The sequence below is a fragment of the Dipodomys spectabilis genome, unplaced genomic scaffold, assembly GCF_019054845.1.
Source record: "Dipodomys spectabilis isolate Male_0828 unplaced genomic scaffold, ASM1905484v1 ptg000830l, whole genome shotgun sequence".
NCBI classification, from domain to species: domain Eukaryota; kingdom Metazoa; phylum Chordata; class Mammalia; order Rodentia; family Heteromyidae; genus Dipodomys; species Dipodomys spectabilis.
Window position 1 is genome coordinate 1 of NW_024871507.1, and position 17,826 is coordinate 17,826.

General features: G+C 21.8%; 1 protein-coding gene and 1 non-coding gene across 2 annotated transcripts; one reads left to right on the forward strand and one right to left on the reverse strand.

Moving 5' to 3' along the window:
* Nucleotides 1-1,067: 1,067 nt before the first annotated feature.
* On the reverse strand, nt 1,068-17,821 carry LOC122102698 (chaperone protein ClpB-like; the record flags this gene model as incomplete). Its single annotated transcript, XM_042673436.1, has 3 exons — nt 17,803-17,821; nt 15,613-16,355; nt 1,068-1,165 (listed from the first exon to the last, which is right to left on the reverse strand). Coding segments are annotated over exons 1-3 (860 nt in total), but the record flags the coding sequence as incomplete, so codon positions are not given.
* Nucleotides 4,764-4,836, forward strand: Trnat-ugu. The gene has a single exon. It is a non-coding gene; the product is annotated as a tRNA-Thr (tRNA).
* Nucleotides 17,822-17,826: the final 5 nt, after the last annotated feature.

Consider the following 17,826-nt stretch of genomic DNA (forward strand, 5'->3'; position numbering starts at 1 on the left):
CTAGAAGGTTTAAGCCAAACCCTTATCAGGAGTTTGCTCTTCCACTGAGCTAAAAGTTTTTACTTAAGTAATAATTAGTTATTTTTTTATATTGCCTATAATATCGTCACATTTTATTTATCTTTCAAAAATTAGCATCTTACTAAACCTCCTTAATAATATTAAATATTTTTCTAGCGCACCTTCCAGTACGGCTACCTTGTTACGACTTCACCCTAGTTACTTAATACCATATAAGAACTTGAATTTCTTTTTATAATAATAAATTTCTCTGATGTGACGGGCGGTGTGTACAAGATCCTTTAATTATTCACCATTGTATAGCTGACCAATGATTACTAGCGATTCCTACTTTATTTAGAAATTTCAATCTAAATGCCGTACTATGAAAAATTTTTAAACTTATTTTTATTTTACAATAAAAATTTATGCAAAAATTTATTATATTTTTCCATGTGGCATGTGAAGTAGCCCAAAATATATAGAGCATGATGACTTGACGTCTTCCTTTCCTTCCTCTAAATTATAGTAATAATTTAGCAGTATATAATAGATATTTTAATACTATATAAGGGCAACGTTTGTTATGGAACTAAATCCAACACCTCACGGCACAAACTGACGACAGCCATGCACCACCTGATTAGTCTATTTTTGGTAAGGTTTTTTCGTGTTACATCGAATTAAACCACATGCCCCACCGCTTTTAAGGATCCCCGTCAATTCCTTTAAGTTTCATTTTTTCAAACGTACTACCCCAGGCGGAAAACTTTAAGCGTTAGCATAAAAAATATTAATTTAATACTAATATTTTTAAGTTTTCATCATTTACAGCTAAGACTGACTGAGGTCTCTAATCTCATTTGATACCTTAGCTTTCGTGCCTCAATGTCAGAATTTTTATAATAAAAAGCTTTCACTTTATTCTTCCTTTTTAGATCAACATATTAAACTACTTCCTAAAAAGTTCGTTTTATTCCTAAAAATCTCTAAGTTGATTAATATCTTAATAAAGTACTATGCATTTTATAGTATTTCTCATAAGATACAATTAACCATCTACGCACCCTTTACGCCCAATAATTCCGAATAACGCTTGCATCTCTCGTATTACCGCGGCTGCTGGCACGAAATTTGCCGATGCTTTTATTTTTAAAGTCTGTATCTTATAAAAATAATTGAAGTTTACAATAATATTAAATTACTGTCATCCTTCACGGAAAATGACTCTGTCAAGCTTGCGCTCATTGCAAAATATTCCCCACTGCTGCCTTCCAACGAAGTTTGAGTCTTTTCATACCCACTGTGGTTGGTCACCCTCTCAGGCCAACTACTAATCATCGCCTTAATAAAATTTTATTAATTAGCTAATTAGATAAAAGTTTATATTTAGATAATACATTATTTTTTAAAAACACAAATGTGGTATATTAAATTTTATATATTATATTTAATCTAAACGTAAATTCTTTTTATACTCACCAGTACACTATGTTTATATAATAATAATAAAAACATATAATTTGCATGTGTAATGTATTTTCCACGCGTTTATTCTGACTAGGATCAAACTCTTTTGTCAAAAATCCAGAAATATATAATTACTTGTATATATAATTTTTAATAGTTTAATAGGTAAAACATTCGGCTGTTAACCGAAAGATCATTGGTTCAAATCCATTTAAAAAGTAAATTTTAATATAGAAAAAGAGAGTCGAACTCTTACGAATATTTTTTTCCTTAGATCCTAAATCTAATACGTCTGCCATTCCGTCATTTCTACTAAAATTAAAATGTAAACCTAATAGGATTTGAACCTATATTAAAAACTTAGAAGGTTTTTGTCTTATTCCCATTAGACTATAAGTTTTAGGTAAAATTGGATTTGAACCAATGTCCTTTTGTGTGTAAAACAACTACTCTACCTCTCTGAGCTACATACCTCCTATATATAATATATATAGGTATCTATATTTTAGATAGGTAAAATACTTGGTTGCGGACCGGGTGGACAGGGGTTCGAGTCCCTTTAGGTACAAACCAAAATTACAGAAGTGGGATAGAGTAAATTGGGTAACTCATCGGGATCATAATCCGAAAATTATTGGTTCAATTCCAATTCTCACTTAAATATATTATATAATTGAAGGGTTATTTATTTAATATTATAAAAAATAATTTTGATACATATGGTATAAAATGAATATTTAGATACTTAGAGACGAAGAAAGACGTAAATAGTTTACGAAAACCTTTAGGTAATATCTATACTAATATAATGATCTAAAGATTTCTGAATAAGGTAATATACTTTATATATTTACAAATTTGTAAAAGTAAACCTGAGGAACTGAAACATCTTAATACTCAGAGGAACCTAATATAACAATGATTTTCTGAGTAACGGTGAGAGAAATGAAAATAAAATATTAAAAATATTTTAAGTTGTAAGTAATTCATATGTTTAAATGAATGAATTTAATATACATAAAAGAATCTCCTTTTAAAACTTTAATACTACTAAGTTTCGATAGCATATTAGTACCGTGAGGGGAATAATGAAAAGAATTCCGAAAGGGAAGTGAAATAGAATTTGAAATTTTATACTTAAGAATCAAAAGAATTGATTTACAGAATTTTATTGATTACTTGTTGAAGAATGGGCTTACGAGTTATATAATTAGGCTATTTTTGGATTAAAAAATTTAATTTTGTAGTCAAAGTTAATGCAAGCTTTATTTATTATAATAAAAGCATATAAAGTCTAATTATATATACCCGATACCAAATGATATAACTATATTCAAGATTTTATAATTTAAGTATATTTATAAGAGTCTGAATTGGTTAATGTTGCAAAATTATCAAATGAAATATAGTTAGAGGTGAAATGCCTATCGAATTTGGAGCTAGCTGGTTCTCTTCGAAATGTATTTAGGTACAGCTATTTAATTATTATACTGAAGGTAAAGTTAATAAATATTTATAATATTCTTTAAATGTCTGTATAACTTTATTAAATAAGTTAGACTTTAAGGGACAATCTTTAAAGTCGAGAGGGGAAACAACCCAGACCATTGAATAAGGTTCTTAAATATTTATTTAGTTAAAAGGAAGTTTTAATACGTAGACAAATAAAAAGTACGCTTAGAAGCAGCTATCTTTTAAAGAGTGCGTAAAAGCTCATTATTTAAGTATTTTAGCGCCGATAATTTAAGTAGGAAATAAATAAATTACCGATGTTGTGGGATCTAATAAAATGATCAGTAGAAGAGCGTTTTGTATTAGTATAAAGTTAATTTGTAAAAATTAATGAACAACACAAAAGTGAAAATGTAAGCTTGAGTAATTTAATATATTAATTATAAATTAATACTTTGAAGATTTTAAGGATTCCTATTTAAGAAAAACTAAATAGGGTTAGTCGGGGCCTAAGATGAGATTAAAAAATGGTAGTTGATGGATTTTAAGTTAATATTCTTAAACCTTATTTATTTTACTATAATATTATAGAAAATTATTATAAGTAAATTAAATAAATAAGCCCGTACTTAAACTGACACAAGTAAATAGGTAGTCTTTATACTAAAAAGGTAAGTGATTTTTTTTTAAGGAACTAGGCAATTTTATTCTGTAACTTAGGGATAAAGAATGACCATTATTTAAATGTGGTCACAGAAAGTAGTTCAAACGACTGTTTATCAAAAACACAAGTTCTCGCTAAATGTAATGATGAGGTAAGAGAGCTGACACCTGCCCAGTGCTGTTTGTCAAAAAAAAGTAAAATAATTTACTTTTTAATCTTCAGTAAACGGCGGCTGTAACTATAACGGTCCTAAGGTAGCGAAATTCCTTGTCGGGTAAGTTCCGACCCGCACGAAAGGGTGTAACGATTTGAACTCTGTCTTGAAAAAAAGCTTGATGAAATAACATTATTCGTGAAGATGCGAATATCTCACACTCGGACAGAAAGACCCTACGAAGCTTTACTGTAATTTGTAGATTAAATTTTATAATTAATTGTATAGATATGTGGGAGAGAAATTTTTTTATAAATGAAAAACCACTCTTTTAATTAAAAGATTTTAACGTATTTTTAATCAAAATACGAAACATTTAAAAAAGACAGTTTGACTGGGGCGGTAACCTCTTAAAAAGTAACTGAGGTGTACAAAGGTTTTATAAATATAAAATAAATATAAAACTTGATTGTTAGATTTGATATATCGAACAAGGATGAAAGTCGGTTTTAGTGATCTGACTTATTATGTGATAATAAAGTCACTTAACAGATAAAAGTTACTCTAGGGATAACAGGCTTATCTTTTCTGAGAGTCCTTATCGACGAAAAGGTTTGGCACCTCGATGTCGGCTCATCACATCCTAAAGCAGTAGTTTGTTTTAAGGGTTAGTCTGTTCGCCTATTAAAGTGGTACGTGAGCTGGGTTCAGAACGTCGCAAGACAGTTCGGTCCATATCCAGTGTGAGTCTTAGAATTATGAAAAATAATTTTTTTTTAGTACGAAAGGAGCGAAAGAATTAAACCTCTAGTGTATCGATTATTTTAAATAGTATCTGTCGAGTAGCTAAGTTTATAAAATTAATTACTGAAAGCATATAAGTAAGAAATTTTATTTAAAATACTTCTATTCTTTTTAGATTAAGAAATTAATAAGATTAATTAATTGATAAAATTTAAATATAAGTATAGTAATATATTAAGTTTAAAATATTATTAATAATTCGAATATCAAAGTTATATAGTTAATTTAGCTTAATTGGAAGAGCTACTGATTTGTAATCAGTTGGATAAGAGTTCGAATCTCTTGATTAACTTTGATTGTAAATATTATAAATATTTTGTTTATATGAAATTTAAAACCATTTTAAATAAACCTTACAAATATGGATTTAAAATTAATTTAAATACTAATATTTTAAGAGGTGGATTAAATTTAAATTTAATTTCAAATTTAAAATTATTAAATAAAGAAACATTATTTATTACCAAATTACGAGGGAAAAAGCATTAAAAACTCTTTTTAAATTAAAAATACCTGATTGGAATTTTAGTGAAAGTCCTGATATTAATTATGATTCTTTAATTTATTATTCTAAACCAAAAATTAACCAATCTGTTAAATTATTACTAACAGAAACTTTTAAAAAATTAGGATTCTCTCTTACAAACGAACAAAATATTACAAATACCGCCCTAGATCTTATTTTTGATAGTGTATCTGTATTAAATACAATTAAACCATATCTAAATAAATTTGGAATAATTTTTATTTCTTTATTTGAAGCTTTAAATTTCTTTTCTTATTTAGTCTTTAAATATATAAATACAATTGTCCCTATACAGGATAATTTTTTTTGCAACAATAAATAGTATTGTATTTAGTGAAGGATCTTTTTGTTATATTCCTCAAGATATTATATGTAATTTTAATTTATCTACATATTTTAGAACTAATACAAAAAATTTTGCTCAATTTGAAAGAACTTTATTAATTGCTGGAAAAGCTTCGTCTGTATTTTATATCGAAGGATTGTACAGCTCCTATATATAAAGAGTCTCAATTACATATAGCAATTGTAGAAATTATTGTTCAATCACAAGCTTTTGTAAAATATATAACTGTACAAAATTGGTATAAAGGAAATAATTTAGGAGAAGGTGGGATTTACAATTTTACTACAAAAAGAGGACAATGTTTGGAATTTGCTAGTTTAGAGTGGCTTCAAGTTGAAGTAGGTTCATCTATAACTTGGAAATATCCTTCATCTATTCTTAGAGGGGATTACTCAAAAAGTAGTTTTTATTCCATTTCATTTGTGTCTGATTTTCAAATAGCCGATACAGGTAGTAAAATTTTTCATTTAGGTAATTTTACTAAAAGTAATATATTATCTAAAAGTATTTCTTTACATTCATCAAAAAATATTTATAGAGGTTTAGTTGAAATTTCTAAATATGCTTTTGGAGTTATTAATAAAACTGAATGTGATTCTTTATTATTTGGAAATAATTCTTTAACTGTAACTATTCCTTATAGTAAGGTATATAATTATTCAACAAATTTACAACAAGAAGCATGTATTTCCAAAATAGATGAAAATTATTTATTTTTTATGCAACAAAGAGGTTTAAATTTATCTACTGCAATTTCTCTATTAGTTAATAGTTTTTGTGGCAATATTTATGAAAAATTACCTCTTGAATTTGTAGCTGAAATTCCGTTACTTGTATTTAATAAAATTAAAAATATTTATTAATTTTTAAAATTAATGATTTTAAATTATTCTAAAAAAGATATAAATTATTTAATTAATATTTTTATACAGAATAAATCTATTCTTTTATTTAATTATAAATTAAAAAATAAAACTTATAAAACTAAATTTATTAATAAAAATTATAAAATATCTAATTTTTTTAGGATTTATAGTAAATAATACTTATCAAATTCATATTAATGTTTTATCTAAAAAATCACAAATATTTACAACAACAGTGGAAACTTCAAAAAAATTTTAAAATTATTTTTTTTACAAAAATTATTAATTCTAACAAATACTCCTTATTTAAAATTATCTTTAGTTAAAACTTTATTTTTAAAATTGATAAAAATAAATATTTTATCAAAAAATAGTATAAAAATAGATTGTTTTAATTATAAAATATTAAAAATTAATAAAAAAAAATTAACTATACAATTGGAAGAAGTTGCAGATAAATTTGTATTATCTATTAATATTAAAGCTTATAATATCAATTTATGATTTTTTTACTACAAAATAATTATATATCATATCATATTTTTTAATTAAAAATGAATATATTAATTTATTTTTTAAACAATTACAAAAATATATTAAAATAAATTTTATTAAACATTTTTATAATTATAATAATTATATTAAATTTTATTTAAATTCTTATTTTTTTGATATAAAAAAATTACCTTCTATCCAAATTATAGATTTTATTCAAAAATATGAATATTTTTTTCAAATTTTATTTCCTAGTACTATTAAAATTAATAATAAAATTATACATAAAAATTTTTTATTTTATAATTTTCCAATTTGTCAATATCAAGGAATTTTTATATTAAATGGAATTAAACGAATATTACTGCCACATTTTATACAATCAGAAAGTTTAAAATTTATAAAAATTTATAAAACTGATCATACATTATATTTAATTAATATTTTATTTTCTAAATATAATCTTTATTTTACTATAGAGTTTAATAATTTTACTAAAAATATAAATTTTTTATGTAAAATATTAAATATTAAATTAAATTTTATTCATTTATTATATTTTCTTAATATAAATAATAAATTAATAACAACTTTTTCTTTATATGGGAATTCTAATTTTTTAAAAAAAATTTTATATAAGGCAAGTAAAACTTATAATTTTTTAAACATACAATCTTTTATTACAATATGTTTAAAATTATTTAATTTTAATTTAATAACTCATATTTTAGCTATACAAATTAATTCAATTAAAAATTTAGTTCAAATTTTAGACTTTATATTAGACTTTTCAATAACAAAAAAATACTATAACCATGACTCTTTTTGTAATAAAAAAATTAATATATCTACAGAAATTTTATTTAATTTTATAAATATTCATACTAAATGGATTTTAACTCATTTAACAACATTAATTTATAATAAATTAATTAAACCAACTAATATTTTCAATTTATATAGAGAATTTTTACTAATCAATCCTCTTTTTAGAATTTTAGAAGAAACTAATATTTTATCTGAATTAACTAATTTATTTAAAGTAATACATTCAAATGCTGCTAAAACATCAATAGGCAGTAGAGATTTTCAAATAAATCAAATAAATACTTTTTGTCTATTACATACATCTGAGGGACCTTCCAGTGGATTAATTTTATCTAAACTTTTTTGCAACTTTTTATGATACATCTTCTAAAAACCAATTAACTACTTATTATAATTCAACACCTGTACAATTTTATACAAATCTTTCTACCAAATTAATATCTAACAAACAAGAACAATATAAAATATTATTAACCAACAATAATATTAAAAAATTAACTTATTTTAATAAATTTTTATTACCTACTATTTGGTATTATAATATAAATTTTTTTAATACTAATACTTTTTATCTCGGAACTATAAATATTACAAATTTACTAGGGCCTGCAGAAAATTTAATTCCTTTTATTTTTTTTACTGATCCGACTAGAAGTTTAATGGGAGCTAAAATGCAAACTCAATCTATACCTGTTTTAGGATCTACTTATTCATTTATTTTGACAGGACAAGAAAAAAATATAATATATAATTCTGATTTAATTTATGCTCTTCAAGAAGGAGTTGTTACTTATGTGTCGTCTTTTAAAATTAAAATACGAGATCTTTTAAATAGAGAAATTACATATTATTTAAATAAGTATAAATTAACTAATCAAATTACTGTTAAATCTTTATTACCATTAGTATGGGTAGGTGAACGAGTTTCAACTGGACAGGTACTAGTTAATAGTACTATGACTCGTTCAGATGAATTAGTATTAGGAACTCCTCTTAAAATTGTATATGGTTCTTATTTTGGATATGATTATGAAGATTCTATAATTATTGCACAACAAATATTATATAATAATATATTCTCATCACTACATATTTATGTATATACTAGTTTTTATAAATTTCATAATAGTACCAATTTTACTTATGAGTACAGTAGTTTATTAATACCTAAAACTTCTATGTATTTTAAAAGACATTTAAATGCTTATGGTATAATAAAAGAAGGGTTCTAAAATTTTAGAAAATGATATTCTTGTTTCGAAATTAAGTACTATGAAAGTAATTAATACTAATTGCAATATTAATTATTTAATAACATTGTTATTTGGAACAAAATTATCTAATATTACAAATTTTTCTATTAAAACTACAAAAGATATTTGTGGAAGAATTTTAAAAACAGAACTTTTTATTCAAACTTATTTAGTTATTAGAGTTTTTATTGGTACTATTAGACTATTAGAAATAGGAGATAAATTATGTGGGAGACATGGAAATAAAGGTATTATTTCGTATATATCAAAAAATGTTGATATGCCTTATACATCTGAGGGCGAATTTCCAGATTTAATTACAGGATCGTTAGGTATTCCGTCTAGAATGAATTTAGGTCAGTTATATGAGGGTTTATTTGGTGTTACTAGTTTTTATTTAAATACTCGTTATGTCATAAAAAATATAGTGGATAATATATGTGGGGTAAATTATTTAAAATATTTTTTATATGAAAAATTACAACAAAGTGCTGCCCAAACAAGTTATATGAATTTATTTAATTCTAATGAGCCAGGGAAAATTAATTTAAGAGATGGCAGATCGGGAGATAGTTTAAAAGGTACTATGTGTTTAGGTATTATACAATATTTTAAATTAATTCATATGATTAAAGATAAAGTTCAATGTAGAAATGTAGGAAGTTATACTAATATTAATCAACAGCCTGTTCGAGGTAAATCGCGTCAAGGGGGGCAACGATTTGGAGAAATGGAAGTATGGTCACTAGAAGCTTTCGGGGCTGCATATTCTTTAAGAGAATTATTGTCTAGTAGATCTGACGATTTACAAGCTCGGGATGCTTTACACACAATGTTAATAAATAGTAAAGAATTTTTGACTAAAACATATATATCTGAACCATTTAAACTTATTTTAAAAGAATTATCTAGTTTAGCTTTAAATATAAATATTTCCGTAATATATTCAACTCTACATAATAAAATAAAAAATTATTTAATTAAATGAATATTCTAAAAAATTTTTACATCTCAATTATATCTCCTAAAGATATTCTAAAATTAGCTTCTAAATATATTTTAAATATATTACATATAGGTGAAGTGTATACTTCAGAAACTATAAATTATAAAACTGGATTGCCAGCACAAGGAGGGCTTTTTTGTGAAAAAATTTTTGGACCACTTTTTAGTTGGAGATGCAGATGTTTTATTAATAGTAAAAAATATAAACATATCTGTACAACTTGTGGGTATGAAATTAACACTTCTTCTATTCGTAGATTTAGAATGGGTGTAATTTATTTACACACTCCCGTGTATCACCCTTGGTATATTAATTCTAAAATGTCTATACTTCCACTTTTATTAGGCACAACTTATACTAATTTTTTAAATTTAATATATTATAAATATTGTAAAATTTTTACAATTAATCAACAAACTGTTATATTTAATACAAAATTACAAACCATAAAACAATTAATTTATATAAATCTTTTTATTCAAAAATATTTAAATAATATCAATTTATTGGAACAAATTTTAACTACTAGAGAATTAATTTTAATTCATAAAAAAAATAATATGCAGTCTTTGTTTTATAGGAAATTATTTTTTTTAAATTTATTTTTTATTAATAAATTAAATTTAGCTTGGCTTTTATTAAATAATTTTCCAATAATGCCCCCAGATTTACGTCCAATTATAAAATTAGATAAATATATTTTTATTGTTTCTAATTTAAATAATTTATATCAAAATATTTTAATTTATAATAATAGATTAAAAATTTTATCTATTTTTCAAAAAAAAATTCCATTAAATTTTAAAATAAATTCTAAAATTCATTTACAAATTTCTATTGATTTATTTTTTAATAAAACTATACCAAAAACAAATGTTAATAATTTATTAATCAAATCACTGTCAGGAAAATATGGTAAATTTAGACAAAATTTATTAGGAAAAAGAATTGATTATTCTGGACGATCTGTTATTACGTCTGGCCCAGATCTTGTTTTTTCTAAGGTAGGAATTCCAATAGGAATTGCTTGTAAGTTATTTACACCGTTGCTTATTTATATTTTAAAAAAATATAAAACAATGAAATTTCTGTTATATAATTTAGATTATATTAATATGTCAATTTTTTATAGACGTTTATTAACTCGTATATTTAAAACAACTTCAGTTTTACTTAATCGAGCCCCTACTTTGCATAGAGTAAATATTCAAGGATTTAAACCTTATTTAATAGAAGGAAATGCGATTAAGTTATATCCGCTTGTGTGTTCTAGTTTTAATGCTGATTTTGATGGTGATCAAATGAGTTTATTTTTAACTTTAACTAAACCAAGTAGATTAGAGACCAAATATATTATTTCTTCAGATAAAAATTTTTTATCAATACCAACAGGTTTAAATTTATTTAAATTAAATCAAACATTTTTATTGGGATTATTTTTTTTAAGCACTTTATATTATAAAATTAATAAAGGAAACTGTCTTTATTTTAATACACTTAATGATCTAACAGACTATTATTTAATGAAATTTTTAGATCTTCAAACTTTGATATGGGTTAAAATAATTTTTGTTAATGTAAAATTAAATATAAGGCAAAATTATTTTAAATTTTCAACTGTAGGTCGTTTAATATTAATTCAATCATTTTATTATATTTAATAAAGATATGATTTTACTACCAATACATGATAACTTTATAAATATTAATAGATTAGAGCAAAGACTAATTCAAATTTTTGCTTATTTTGTAGGAACTCAATTTTTACATGAATTAATGTATTTAGGTATGGATTATAATTTTAAATTTTCTATTGCTTTAAATTTAGAAAATATTAAGGGAAATTTTTTTATGTCTAATCTTTTATATACAAAAAATTTATTTAATATAAGATTATTATTTAAATCGATATTTAAATGTTCATATCAAAATACTATTAGTAATTCATTTAGATTATTTCAACAATTTTACACAATTCTTCATAAAATAAATCCTATATTAAATATATTAAATTTTATTATTCAAGTAGGCGCAAGATCAAATCAAATTCAGTATCAACAAATTATTGGTATGAGGGGGTGTTTAAATACTAGTCGTGGGTATTTAACTAATAGTTTTCTTGTACATAATTTTGAGAGAGGATTAAATTTAACGGAATATATAATTTCTTCTTATGGAGTTAGAAAAGGATTACTTGATACAAGTTTACAAACATCCGAGTCAGGCTATTTAACTCGAAGATTGGTTGAAGTTATTCAAGATATAATAATAAAAGAACATTATTGTGGGTCAGAAAAATTGTTAATATTAAGAAAATATAATACTATTAGGGGACATATAGGGTTTCCAAATGGCTCACTTTTATTTAATAAATATTTATATAGTTCTATAAATAGGATGGAATTTTATATTAAATCTCCTATATTATGTTACTCTGGTAGATCTGTATGTAATAGCTGTAATGGATTTAATTGTAGTTTAAAAATAATAGGAGGTGAGAGTGTAGGAGTAATTTTTGGAGAATTATTGGGAGAGCCTAGTACACAACTTACGCTTAGAACATTTCATACAGGAGGAATTTTAAAAGTAACTAATAAAAATAATTTTTATATTTTTCGACAGAAAGTACACTATAAGCCTATTATAATGAATTTTAAAACCATATTATTTAAAACAAAAAAAAAAAATTTTCAAAACTTTTAAAATTAATATTTTTAATAAATATAAGTTTCTACCTTTTATAAAACATTGTAAAAATTTAAATTATTTTAATATTAAGTTTATTACAAAATTTGTAAATATATCTTTAAATCAATTAGTTATATATAAATTTAATTTTTTTCCATTATATTCTATAATAAAAAGTTATTCAAGAACTAATTTTAATATATTCAAAATTATACAATATAATTTTTTAATACATATTTGTTCTACCCATATATTATTAAAAAATAAATTATCCGAATGGCTATTATTATTATTAAATAATAGTTTAAATTATTGTATTTTTAATTATATTCCTGAACAATTTATGGGAGGAATTGTTTTAAATAAAAAAAATTTTGAAAATCATATATTATATTTAATACAAGTATTATTTATTAATATTAATATTTATTAAATTATAAAACAAACAATTTATTATGAAATTAATAAAATATAATTTTATTAAAAAAAATTTAACTAATTATATATTTAATAAATTACAAATATATACTAAATACAATTTTTTAGTAGATTTTACATATTTAATTGAAAAATTAAAAATTCAAAAAATTACTAAGTTACTATTAAAAAAATTTAATTCTATTCATATACAAGAGAATATTTTTTCTAAATATTTAATTTTTTTAAATAATCAATATTTATATAGTACTTATATTAATAAATATACTTCTGTGGCTAACTTACATAATTATATATTAAATTTTCCTTTTTTTATATATAATATGAATATAACAAATAATATAAATTTATATGAATTAAAGCTCAAATTCATTATGTAAAAAATTGTTTAACAAATTGTCAAAATTTTAAATTATTAAAAATACCAATAATAAATAATTTAAAATCTATTGAATCTATTTTTGAATTATATTTATCACAAACTAAAATAACTATAATTAATCCTACAAATAGTTTTATTTTAAATTTTAATTTTCATAAATCAATTTTATATTATTTAGAAATTCCAATTCAAAATTTGCTACATAATTTAAACATTACAATATTATCTACTGTTTCTGAAAATTCTATATTTTATTTAAAAACTATTAATACATTAATGATTGGGGGTGATGTTATAAATATAGATACATTTACACCAAATTTAATCAATATATATTATTATAATACTCTGATTAATAATACTAATGTATATACTGCATTAAAAAATACTACTATATACACATACAATTTAATATTAGAATCTTTATTAAAACAATATCATGCTCAAGGTATTTTATTACCTTCTTTTTTGTTAGAATTAATTGTAAAAAGAATGGTTTCCTATGTAAAAATATTAAAAAGTGGAGATACTTTATTAATGTATCAAGATATTGTACCAAATACTTTAATTAATTTAATAAATCAAAGTTTTATTTTTAATGGTCTCCTAGGAGCTTATTATATACCAACCCTTATGGGAATTAGTAAATTATCATTAAGTTGTAGTGGTTTATTATCTTCTTTAAGTTTTCAAGAAACTTTAAAATCTTTAGCAAAATCTGTTATAAATAATAAAATTGATTGGATCCTTGACCTAAAAGCTAAAATAATTATGTCCGATCTAATAGATGCTGGAACTGGATGGTATAAACATTATAATATAAAATAATAAATGATTTTAAAAAATATTTTATTTAAAAAATTTATTTTACAAACACTAAACAATAAATTTAATATTATAAATCTTATATTATTTTTTAAACAAATTGTGATTTTATATATAATTTTTTACAAACAATCTATATTAAATAAACAGTGGTTAATTATAAATCATTTTTCTATGGTTAATACAAATTTAAAAATACTTCATTATATTACTAATATACCATATATTCATAATAAAAAAATAGATAATTTTATTACTAATTGGCAAATATTAAAAAAACAACTTTTTTTATTAAAATGGACATTATATTTAATTTATTTATTAAATAAAAATCAGCTTAAATTACCATTCAATAATATTATAAAATTATTTAAAAAATTTATATTTTTAAAAAAAAACTATTGGACTATTCTTAATTTAAAAAAACCAACTTATATTTTAATTATTTCTAAAGATTTTAATTCTAATTTATTACACAAATACCAAAAATTAATCCAACAAACATTTTTTATAACTTCAACTTCAATTTTAAAGTCTACGAATTTTCCTGTTTTAAAAGTACCTAATTATTTTTGTTTTCAATTAATCATAGAATTAATTGTTACAGCTCATATACAAGGTCAATATTTTATTACTAAAAATATATAGAATTGAAATTTAAATTATTACTATAATTTGGATATATTGCTATAGATTTCTGTGATTGTATTGATGTATGATAAAGAAGAAATCGTAATTTTAATTTTATATTTTTATATTTTTTAATTCTATTAGATAATATTTTTTTTTTTCGTGCTAATGTATTAGATATAATTGCTTTAAAAGATTTATAAAAAATATTTTTATTTTTGTATTTCATTAAAAAATATTTTATTTTAAAAAACATACTAGGAGAGAGAGGGATTCGAACCCACGAGATTTTCAAAATCTTCTAATTTCAAGTTAGATGTAATAAACCTACTCTACCATCTCTCCTACAATAGAAATTATAATATTAATAATTTTGTTAAAAAAAATTGTTTTAATCCTTTCGATAAGTTAAATCCATATTTTTGTAATATTATAATAAAATAATAATTAATTCTAAAATAATTATATTGTTTATTTATTCCTAATTTAGAAGGTATAGTTGATTTTTTTTTTATTTTTGATGGAACAAATATATTAAAAAATTTTTTTTTTTGTATTTTTAATTTAAGCATATATAATTTTGTGTATATATATTTAATAAATTTGTAAATAAAGAGAGTCGAACTCTTAAAATCAATTTGGAAGATTGAAATTTTACCATTAAATTATATTTACTTAATAAATTCAAATTAATTAGGAGTTATATTATAAACTATATTATTATTATATAAAGTATATGTTAATATATGAGAGGAAGTAATATTTGTTTTTAATAAAATATTAACTGTAGGTTCTACAATTAATTCATCAAATATTCGTTTTAAAGGTCTTGCCCCATATAAAGGAGATATACTTAATTTAACTATATATTTTTTTAAATTTTCTTGAATTATTAATTTAATTGGAAACTTCTGTAATTTTAATTGTTCTATAAATTGTTTTATAAATTTATTTAAAATTAATAATAATACTTTAAATTCTAATGGTTGAAAAATTAAAATATCTTGAATTCTATTTATAAGTTCTGGCCTAAAGTATTGCTTAATACTTTTCATAATATTTTGTTCATTAATTTTATAATTAATAAAATTAAAAGTAACTTCTTTTTTAAAGTCAGATATATTTTTTGGACATCCAAGATTACTAGTAAAAACAATCAATGTATTAGAAAAATTTATTACTTTTCCAGTAGAATCTGTTAATCGTCCATCATCTAATATTTGTAACATAATATTTAATATATCAGGATGGGCTTTTTCTATTTCATCAAATAATAATAAGCAGGTAGGCTGTTTATAAACAGATTCTGTCAACAATCCTTTATCTCCATATCCTACATATCCTGGAGGTGATCCAATTAATTTAGATATAGAATGTTTTTCTACAAATTCGCTCATGTCAAAACGTATCATTTTATTTTCATTTCCAAATAAAACTTCAGTAATACCTTTGGCTAATTCTGTTTTGCCAGTCCCACTAGGGCCACATAGAAGCCAACTACCGATAGGTTTATTTTCACTTTTAAATCCTGATACAATTTTGATTAAAACATTATGTATTTTATAAATAAGAAATGTTTGTCCAAATATACGTTTTTTTAATAAAAACTTAAAATTTTTAATTATTCTTGGCTTAGCAAATGTTACAGTAGATGTTGTATTAAAAAAAGTATCTAGAAGATTGTTCAGATAAAATATCGTTAAAGACGAAATTGTTGGATAAGTTTTAATAAATTGTACACAGATAAGTTCTAAAATTTCAATAGCTTTTAATGGAAATACTTTAGTCGGATAATATGATTTACTTGTATTTATGATTGATTCTAGAATATTATATGACAATTTAATCATATAATATTTTTCTAGATAAGGAATTAAATTTTTTAAAATTTGTATAACATTTGATTTAGATAATTCTTGAAGAACTAAAGATTCATATAAGTTATTTAAACAAATATTTGATGTTATAAATGTAGAAAATTGTGAAGAAGTAGTTGTAATAATAATTTGTAGCTTTTTTTGTTTAAGTAATAAAAATATATTATTAAAAATTGGAGAAATAAGTTCAATATCATCAATATTTTCTAAAGATGGAAAAATTAATATTAAATTAAAAGTTGTTAAAATCCAATTATAAATTTTATTTTTATTATTAGATAAAGTATCTGAAGAAACAGTTATATAAAATTGAATTAAATCGAATACATAAAATTCTTTTTTATTTAATTTACTATAATTAGAAATTGATTCATAAAAAACTCCTTTTATCGTGGAAAAACGACCAATTCCTGTGTTTCCTATTAGTATGAAATTATTTTTAATTCTATTATCTAATACATTTAAAATTGTTTTAATTTCAATAGAACGATTTATAATAGGAATTTTTTTAAATTTAACTAAATAACATAAATTTTGTAAATATATAAAATTAGATTGTGTTATCCATTTTATATATAACCACAAATTAATTGTAGGTATATATTTAAAAATATATTTAATATATATACTATTATGTAATAATAATAACTCTGTAAAAATATCAATTGTATTTATAATTTTATGTTTAATTAACAAATTAGACAAAATATTTAAACTTTCTTTAGAAAAATTAAATATTTCATAATTAATTTTCAATTTTTTATGAGTATTTAGTGCAAAATTATTAATATCAAACATAACCGATATTAAATTTTTTGTCATAACTAGACCCATTAAAATATGTTTAGGTGTTATAAGTTGTCCACAAGCCAAATCTTTAGCCTTAATTATAGCTATATAACTTTCTTTACTAAAATTTAAGTAATTCATGTATTTTTATTTATATTTATATTAATTAAAATCACGTTTTAAAAGAATTGAACTTTTAATGAAGATTTTGGAAATCTCTATTTTACCCTTAAATTAAAAACGCTTAAAATTAATTTGGAAAAAAAGGAATCGAACCTTTGTTCACGGAATCAAAATCCGTAGCCTTACCGTCTTGGCTATTTTCCATTTATA